Source organism: Sinocyclocheilus grahami, unplaced genomic scaffold (assembly GCF_001515645.1).
Source record: "Sinocyclocheilus grahami isolate Dianchi unplaced genomic scaffold, SAMN03320097.WGS_v1.1 scaffold434.1, whole genome shotgun sequence".
NCBI lineage: Eukaryota > Metazoa > Chordata > Actinopteri > Cypriniformes > Cyprinidae > Sinocyclocheilus > Sinocyclocheilus grahami.
Genome location: NW_015505613.1, coordinates 96,397 through 106,266, shown reverse-complemented (window position 1 = coordinate 106,266; position 9,870 = coordinate 96,397). Strand labels below are relative to the sequence as shown.

The 9,870-nt window shown below is 35.8% G+C and overlaps 1 protein-coding gene across 4 annotated transcripts; it reads left to right on the top strand.

The window, feature by feature from the left end:
• Window positions 1–1,151: 1,151 nt before the first annotated feature.
• On the top strand, window positions 1,152–9,339 carry ap3m2 (adaptor related protein complex 3 subunit mu 2). 4 transcript variants are annotated; one of them, XM_016233560.1, is made up of 10 exons: window positions 1,152–1,284; window positions 1,397–1,519; window positions 1,658–1,938; window positions 3,847–4,018; window positions 4,107–4,244; window positions 4,366–4,451; window positions 5,140–5,273; window positions 6,071–6,278; window positions 7,582–7,726; window positions 8,441–9,339. In XM_016233560.1, exons 3-10 carry the CDS (start codon window positions 1,666–1,668, stop codon window positions 8,539–8,541), a joined length of 1,257 nt encoding a protein of 418 aa, XP_016089046.1. In that variant the 5' UTR covers window positions 1,152–1,284; window positions 1,397–1,519; window positions 1,658–1,665; the 3' UTR covers window positions 8,542–9,339. The 4 variants fall into 4 exon arrangements, with proteins under 4 accessions (XP_016089046.1, XP_016089043.1, XP_016089047.1 ...); XM_016233557.1 differs by lacking the exon at window positions 1,397–1,519; XM_016233561.1 differs by lacking the exon at window positions 1,397–1,519 and having other exon boundaries at window positions 1,152–1,309.
• Window positions 9,340–9,870: the final 531 nt, after the last annotated feature.

Sequence of the window (9,870 nt, the reverse complement as noted above, 5' to 3'; positions counted from 1 at the left end):
GTCATCCATAAAATGCATTGCACAAATTCGGGAACATCTGGGTTGTGCTGTTCTGTTGTAAATAAATCTTAACCAATGATTCCTAATTGCATCTACTTCCGGAAGGCCAAATAAAGTGCTTTCGTTTTCGCACTGAAACACAGTGTCTCCCTGACATAGCGGCATCAACACTGCTGCTGTTCCTGAAACCACGCCTTCTTTCTTTGCGTGAACATTTGGGTGCATTATGCTAATATTTCCACATAGTGACGTAGACATGTGGGGGCGTGTTAGAACGAGCCGTTTTAGGTGTGGCTGACTCTTAACTTTTATAAAGAATATCTCTTTGGTTTTGAGACTTTAGTCTTTGCAACTTTACAGATCGTCTTTATGCACCAAGAGCTTGTAACACTCCAAAGAGAAAGGAAAACTTGAAATCGCATCATATGACCCCTTTAATAGTATAATGCCGTGATGCTTAAATTCACTTGTAGCAGTTCAAACTTTTTCTTTTTTCTTTTGACAGAATAGATTTTCTTTATCAATCGTATATTATCTGCCATGACATGGAAACTCAGTACTTATTATTATCAGGCAGATTTTTAATAGGAGAATCCTTAAAAGGTACGTTATTTTAACAAGTGGCAGTTCTAATGATAATAGAGTTAAAATAGACTTTTGAATAAAATGTCTAAAACTGGAATTCGATTTATTATAGTATATAAAAATGATCTATATAGACAGAGAACAAATACAAAAGGCTTAATATGTAATTAATATATATATGGAAACAAAATATAACATGGATAGGGACAGGACAATAAGGCATCTTTGTGGAGACCAAAATCTTTAATGTTTTTGTTGATGTGCAAAGAAAATGCCTGTAATAACAGTATAAGTTCGTGTCAGCTTGTCTTTGTTTAACGCATAAGGGACACATACAGCAGTTCTTCATGTGTTGATCTAAATGTAATCCAGCACGAGACATAACAGCAACGAACTGAGTTTATTATGGCATTTTTAACCTCAATGCCGAGCACAAGCTACCTTGAACCAATAAAACAACGCTGTGCAGTGACGTTTATTGGCCACTGTCCAATGACCTTCGAGTATTATAGTCCACTCGCTTCCGCGCTAATATGGAGTGGGCGGGTACACGCGGTAGACGGAGTCCGCCATTGGTTAGAGCGAATGACAATCATTCATTTCGTCGTCTCAAAATAACGGAGAAGGAAGTGACATTTCTGGTTCGGTCTAGTATAAAAATCCTGGGAAGTGGCAGAAAAAGAAAAAAAAACAGAGATCGTAAATATTGATTTATATTTACAATGTGAGCATTTACGCCCAAAGAAAAAGAAACGATAGATGAAAACGCGGAATGAATGAATGAATGAATGAGCCTTTTTTGAATCCGTAGCTTGTCACAAGACAGTCCTGTGATGCGAGAGTGGGGAGGAGACAATAATAACATGATGATGATGATGATGTGACCCTTCATCCGAGCTGGATGCTCTTAAAAACACAACTATTCTTCTGTCCGGTAACCAGATAGGGATGCAGAATAACAAATGAGCTCAGAGGCCTATCGGTTACCCGTGAAGACGCTGGCAGGTTGCTGTTCTGTTATTGCCTGAACGACTCATTTTGTGTTTCACATTTGGTTACTTTGTCTTTCCAGCCGCCAAGATGATACACAGCCTTTTCCTGATTAACGCATCGGGGGACATCTTTCTGGAGAAGCACTGGAAGAGTGTGGTCAGCCGATCCGTCTGCGATTACTTTTTCGAGGCCCTGGAACGCGCCACGGAACCGGAGAACGTTCCTCCCGTGATCCCGACCCCGCATCACTTCCTCATTAACGTGCTCCGCCATCGCATCTACTTCGTGGCCGTCATACAGAGCGAAGTGCCTCCTCTGTTTGTCATCGAGTTCCTCCATCGTGTGGTGGACACATTTCAGGTTTGAGGGGTTTATTGTATTCTCCCACGTTCCCATTGTGTAGTGATGGTGTCAAACAGCAAGTCCGTTCATGTTGATGGATGTGGCTGTACCATGGCAATACTGTTATTACCAGTGTTGGGGAAAGTTACTTTTAAAAGTAGTGCATTACAATATTGCGTTACTCCCTCAAAAAAGTAACGAATAACGTTACTTTTTAGGGAAAGTAACGCGTCACGTTACTTTTGCGTTACTTTTGAAATCTGGGCAGGGCTTGCTTGTTTGTTTTTAATATAAAAAAGTTATTCTTTTACAAACATAAATGCCCTTTCATAAGAAAAGTGAAATGAATAGGCCTCAGGCTGAAGGAAATGTAAATTCACGTCTGTACAGTAGAGGGCGAAGCGCAAACAAATGCATGAAATATATAACGCAGGAGAAGAAAGTTCAACACTATTCAGCAATAACAAAAATCAAACACAAATGTGTCGTTTTTGATTATTAGTGTGGTTAAATTGGATCATCGAAGGTCAGTAGCAAAGACATTGGTTAATAAAATGGGATTAAATACGTAAATGATATTTGTCTTATTTAACATATTTAATTATTGCAGGTTTGGATAATATTCTGAGTTTGCGTTTGACTCTTTTTATTCATTTTGAGGAATACTGAATCTGTTTTTGTGCAGGTGAGATGAGTGAACACATGTTCATATTTAGTCTAGAACTACAGTAAGATCATGTTCACACACAACGCTCTGCACTTACTCCCGATTTCTCTCAACATGGCAACACCAGAGCTGTCAGTCAATACATGGAAACAAAGTAACTGGAGTTACTTATTTGAAAAAGTATTTCCTTCTAAATGAAAAAGTAATGCGTTACTTTACTAGTTACTTAAAAAAAGTTATCTGATTACGTAACTCACGTTACTTGTAATGCATTACCCCCAACACTGGTTATTACTATGATAATTACCATGATAAATGTCTAAAATATCATGGTATTGCCGTGGTACCATGTCCAAAACATGTATTGTCATAGTACGGTACGTGACTCATCAAAGCTGGATTTTTAAATTATTATTATTATTATTATTATTATTATTATTAAAATACAGTAAAGGAGTGATATCATAAAATATTACTATAATTAAAAATAACTGTTTTCTATTTATGCAATTATGCCTATAATGTCAAAGCTACATTTTCAGCAGCTATTTCTCCCGTTTTTATTGTCACGTGATCCTTCACAAATCATTTTATAATGCTGTTTTGATGCAAAAGAAATATTTCTTAATATTATCAGTGTTAAAGCAGTTGTGCTTCTTAATGTTTGTGTAGAACCCGAAACGCTTTTCAGGATTCTTTGATGAATAGAAAGTTGAAAATATCAGCTTTTATTTGGAAGATTTTTTTTGTAACAGTATAAATGTCTTTGCTGTCACTTTTAATGCATCACTGCTAAATAAAATGTTTCCTTCAAAAAAAAAAAAAAAATCAAAAAAATCTTATTGACCATAAACTTTTGAACAGCAATGTATATGTTCAAAATATGATCTGATAACACTGTACACGGTATTGTACTTTATAGAAGTATTACATAAATAAAAGAATAGGAAAATGACATAAATAAAACAAAAAAAGCAATGTAATGTCATAGTATGTTTTGTAAGGACTTTGGTAATTCAGTTTTAGCCACCACTGCCTTAATTAAAGAAAATAATGGAAAGTTTAGCTACTTTAATATTATATTTTATAAAAACCATAGTATGTGCATGGTTCTCAATTGGTACTTCCATTGTTATGAACTACTGATCTGTTTTATCAAATATTTGACTGAATTTACTATAAATGACCTCAAAGTGCTTCCATTTCAAAGCATTATTTTTTGAAAACGTTCCATTATCGCATTATATTTTTCTTTCCAGGACTATTTTGGGGTTTGCACAGAAGCAGCTATTAAAGACAATGTTGTTGTGGTCTATGAGCTGCTGGAGGAGATGCTGGATAATGGCTTCCCACTGGCCACCGAATCAAACATCCTAAAAGAGCTCATTAAACCTCCTACCATCCTACGCACAGTGGTGAACACCATCACAGGTATTCTGTGGTATTTTGTTGTGTATTAAATATCTGTCTGCTTTTGAAACCATGGTAATAATTAATTCTGTTTGTTATCTGTGCTCAGGAAGTACTAATGTTGGCGAGCAGCTTCCTACAGGTCAGCTGTCAGTGGTACCGTGGCGGCGCACAGGTGTCAAATATACCAACAATGAAGCTTATTTTGACGTGGTTGAAGAAATCGATGCTATCATTGACAAATCAGGTAGATCTTCTTCTTATATCTGTTAATAACTTACGGATATTACCATGAAATGCGGATGTCTTTGCTGTCAAACCTTTGAATCAGTACATCATTTATAAATGTATATATTTTCCCCCCAAAGGATCAACTATCACAGCAGAGATTCAGGGAGTGGTAGATGCCTGTGTGAAACTTACAGGAATGCCTGATCTCACCTTGTCATTTATGGTAAATGTTTTGTTGATTTTTTTTGTCCTGAACAACTTGGCCTGGATGCATCAGCTTCACATGCAGTGAAAGTTTTAGGATGTTTGAATTGTAAAAAATACCCTATTCACAGCAGTGTTGTTATTTGTAACTAAAGCTACATTTTATTTTTGTTAATTGAAATAAAGCTGAAATAAAATAAAATATAAACATTACATGGAAAAACATAAACCTATTTTATTTAAGTTAGTTGCCAAGATAGCATTTTTAATTTTCATTCAAGTTTAAGTACTAAAATTACAAAAACTAATATATAGACAGTATGTGTGTGTGTATATATATATATATATATATATATATATATAGAAATATAAAAATGAAAAAAGCACATAACAAAAATACTAAAATTAAAATATAAAGGGTGCACTGTGTAATGTTTTGCTTGAGTTTCTCTGGCCAGTAAGATGTCTTGGGCTGACACCTTTACCTTTCAAAATGGCTATTACATTTTTTATATGTCGAACATTTTTACATTTATGCATTTAGCAGAATTTGCATTTATGCTTTCGAATGTGCAATTATGCAATGAGGGACAAATTACCAACTGCACTTTGAAGTTCAAGTTTGTAATATATTCTATATTACTGCATACTAACCCACATTTTCTTTTCTTTCTTTACATTTTACGCCTACATCTTTCATTCTGTAGAACCCTCGACTCCTGGATGATGTCAGCTTCCACCCCTGTGTTCGGTTCAAGCGTTGGGAAGCCGAGCGAATTCTGTCCTTCATCCCACCAGACGGCAACTTCCGCCTCCTGTCCTACCACGTCAGCTCTCAGAAGTGAGAACCTCCCAAAGTCAGGATTAGTAACTCATAGTGGAGAAACAACAAAAATAGTCCCTTTTAGATATTCACAGTAGTGGAAAAAGCTCAAGAATCCCTTACTAATATTAGAAAATGTTTTCTGTTTTTGCAACCTTTGTAATTATAGGTGGGGTCTTTAAGAATTTACAAAAAATATTTATTTTGCTCAAGACGCCATGGCGAACGTTTGAGCAAAATAAATTGCAAAAAAGTGTTATTTATCGGCAAAAATGACTAAATGTTAAAAAAAAAGAATGTGTTTGAAAGTTTCTTATGCTCATCGAGTCTGCATTTATTTGATAAAAATACAGTAAAAACTGTTATTTTGGGTAATATTATTGCAATCTAAAATAACTATTCTATTTCAGTTTATCTTAAAATGTAATGTATTCCTGTGATCTGAATTTTCAGCATCATTACTTCAGTCTTCAGTGTCACATGATCCTTCAGAAGTCATTGTAAAATGCTGATTTAATGGTGAAGTAACACTTCTCATTATTATCAATGTTGAAAACAGTTGTGCTGCTTAACTTTCTTTTTTCTTTTTGTATTCTTTGATGAATAGACAGTTCACAAAAACAGTTTTTTGTCTTTACTGTCACTTTTGATCAGTATATTGCATCCTTGATCAAAAAAAGTATTAATTTATAAAATATAAAATAAAAATAGTACTGACCCCAAACTTTTGAGCATTAGAGTATGTGCCTTTGCTTGTGTTATTTTGCAATATAATGGACAGTTATAACTGAATGCTTTATTGCTTTGTTCTTCAGCCTGGTGGCCATCCCGGTGTACGTAAAGCATAACATCAGCTTCAGAGAGGGCAGTTCTCAGGGTCGTTTTGAGCTCACCCTCGGCCCAAAGCAGACTATGGGTAAGGCGGTGGAATCAGTCCTGGTGAGCAGTCAGCTGCCCCGTGGCGTCCTCAATGCCAACCTCAACCCCTCACAGGGCACTTACACTTTTGATCCTGTCACCAAGGTAAATAAGCATTTATTGTTTTCTGTTTATTTATTGATTGGATTTTTTTATTTGTTACATAGTCTTTTAAAAGTCAGTGTTGTCAAAAGTGATATTTTTCCCCCTTTAAAGGTGACATATCATGAAAATCTGACTTTTCCAGGTGTTAAGTGCTATAATCAGGTCCCCGGTGCATCTACCAATCAAGGAAACGTGAAAAAGATTAACCCAGTAACTTTGCTTTGGGAAGCCTTTTTCTGCAAGCATCTGAGAAAACGAGTGCGTCTGATTTAATTCCCTTGGTGACATGGAATCTCATTATAATAGTACCGCCCCTTAATCTGTAAGATTAAGGATAAGACACCCACGGCGCCGTTATTGTGTTTTCACAAGCGACACAGGTGTACCAGTTCTAACGCCATGGCGAACGTTTGAGCAAAACATGCTAACTGTTCTGTATTTGTCTGCACAGACGAGCACAGAACACTATTTAGAGTCCCAGCCTCAGACCAGACAAGAGAGCAGTGGATTTATTGATTTATTTACTGCTGCTGCCATACAGATCTAAAATAAACATGCGATTTATTTCCCAGCTGTTTACCTTCACAGACATAACCGACTGTTTTTTGTAACTCATGTGTGTTTTTAACATAAACTTGTGTGTGAATGAGAACTTAGATTAGTACTCACATGCTGTGACAGCCGCTTTCTGTGCGTGTGCTTCGGATGTGTTCTTTCAGAAAACCGTATTTCAGAAGTTTAAACTAATATTGCTTAAAACACATGATTTCAGCGTGATAAACATGATAATCAGAACCCAAACAGATGTTTTTAGCAGGTCCGAGTTGTAATGGCGCAGCTCTATTCTGGAAAAAGGGGCGGGGAGCAGCAGCTCATTTGCATTTAAAGACACGAGCCCGAAAAACAGGGTGTTTCTGCTTCCACTAAAAATAGGCATTTTCAAAATGATATAATAAATGATCTGTGCAGTATTTTGAGCTGAAACTTCACAGACACATTCTGGGGACACCAGAGACTTATATTACATATTGTTAAAAAGGGGCATAATATGTCTCCTTTAAATCGGTTTGCATTTTATTTTCACACGTGAAGCTAGGACGTTCTCTGTGGTCAAGTGATAATAATTAGTTCAATGATGACAAAAGTCAGGTCATAATAATTTACTAAATATGGGTTCATTTTTTTCTTCTTCTACATTTTGATCGAAACATCAAGCACACACATCAATCTTCTGATTTAGTTTAATGTGAATGTTTACTTGTGGTAGCTGCATATAAATGATTCAATTATTCAATTTTTGCAGCTTTTGTCATGGGATGTGGGTAAGATAAACCCCCAGAAATTGCCCAGTTTAAAAGGATCTATGAGTCTCCAGACTGGAGCCTCCAAACCTGACGAAAACCCAACAATCAACATCCAGTTCAAGATTCAACAGCTGGCCATTTCAGGTACTGTAGATTAGTGGTTTCTTAACTGATTTTGCTTCAGATTTTACATAGGACTTAAAGTTGTTATCCAACACAATACTAAGATTGTTTAATAAGATAGCAGAATAACAAAAATCATATATATGATACAATATTGAAAGCATTTCAGCCGCACTAAAAGTTTTCAAACAGCAATAGTTATGGATTACATGTTTAAAAAAAAAAATGCTTAGGCTTTCAGTTCACATTTATTTCTGGATGCTTTGTGTATTAATTATGCACTGTAGAATTTGCCACATAGGATATAAAATGTATTGCAATCAAATATATAGTCTATTAAAATATCACATTTGTTTCAGTTACCTTGAGGATTTTCTTCTGTTAAAATAAAGGTGAACAGAGAAATTTTCACAGTTGACCTTCAGTCAGTAAATTGTTTCTTTAATCTTTAATGTAATAAAGCACAATTCTGCATATGAATGAGCAATTGAGAACATAAATGGCCATTTTATTATGTGGCCTGGAGATGGAGCTGTTTTGAGTCAGAAACAGATGGTTTGAGCAGCTGCTGATGTAACATGGCACTGTAGGACAGAGCATTTCAAGCTCACGTTGACTGGTGGTCATTGATTTAGTGCTTTTAGCAGTCACAACCTTTCCCCAAAGACTCTATCGTGCCAAATACATACCTGTTTTGCAACTGACATGTTTGCTTTCCGCGTTTTCACCCAACAGGTCTGAAAGTAAATAGGTTGGACATGTATGGCGAGAAGTACAAACCTTTCAAAGGCATCAAATACATGACCAAGGCTGGCAAATTTCAAGTCCGAACCTAGATGACCTCATTCTTCTTCCATTCCATAATTTATTCAATTGGTCTACGGCAAAATGGGGACAAAGAGAGGGAACAAGTTTGAGTAAATACATGTCCTTTGGAATGCATTTCAGGATCAATTCAGGAAAATGTATGATAAGACTGTCGGCCATTAATGGGAGCATATGACGTGCAGAGAGGCGATATTGTCATTAACACTATCAAAATGTGCTTTTACAGGTCCATCCAAGTTAAAGGGACAGTAACTACATTTCTGAGCCTCGTTTTCTTATTTAAAAACTTTCCGTCCGTTTTATTTGCAGCTTCTCTGGATGACTGTTGCTCTCAAACCTCCATCTACTCTTCATACCCTTTTTCAGTTGATTTATTATAACTCTCTCCTTTACACTGGATTTCCATCTTCACATTTCTGTGTCTCATTCCTTCATGAGATGGAGCTGCACTATTCTGTATTGATCTGTGCTCTCCTCCTCTGAGAAGTGAGGCGATAGGTGACTCATTTCTGCATTGCAGAACAATAATCTATTATTACCATTACAGACTGACTTTGTCCACAATGATTGTGTGCAAATTAAACCATTTTTAAAGGGTTAAACACTGAACTTTTTCTTTGTTTGTTTACTGTAGTATTTTGACAGCATACATCTTTTGTTTTAATGTGTTTCTTATACTGTTTATTGCCTATCTGATAATAATCAAACTATTTAAATCATAACTGACCATAACAATCTATAATAATGCTTTACGTGATGCTTGATTGTTCATTGTCTAATGTTTTACCCTGAATGCAACATGCATTAAAAACGATGGACTTGATACACAGTACTTGCATCCATCCAGTCATATAAAGTGCAGTTTTAAGAGATTTGATTATGATGATGATTTGCATATGGTTGGCTTGCTTATAGATACTGATTGAAATATACACAGAGTAGGAAATATGTGAATTTTGTTTTTAGCTTCAATTAATGTTTTCTTTCCTCCATACTGTTTTTCAGTTTCTGTTTACAATGCTATGAAATAAAAAAAATTATATATATATATATACAAAATGCCTCATGTTTGGCTGCATGCTTCTCTTAAACCAGGTGGACTGTAGATTAAATAATACACATATTATGTTAATATCTAGATTAATTTGTCACCATGTGGAAAAGATGGTTTGGCAACGTGATATACCATCGAGACTTGAAGAAAGCACTTAACGTTTTGTTTCCCTCAAGTTCTGCTCAAATGACATCTAGTCACTGCGATGACTTCGTTTTAACCCCCTCGGTCCATGACACTCTGAACTCCATTCCGCAACTTACTTCAGTCTCTCGCCGCCTCG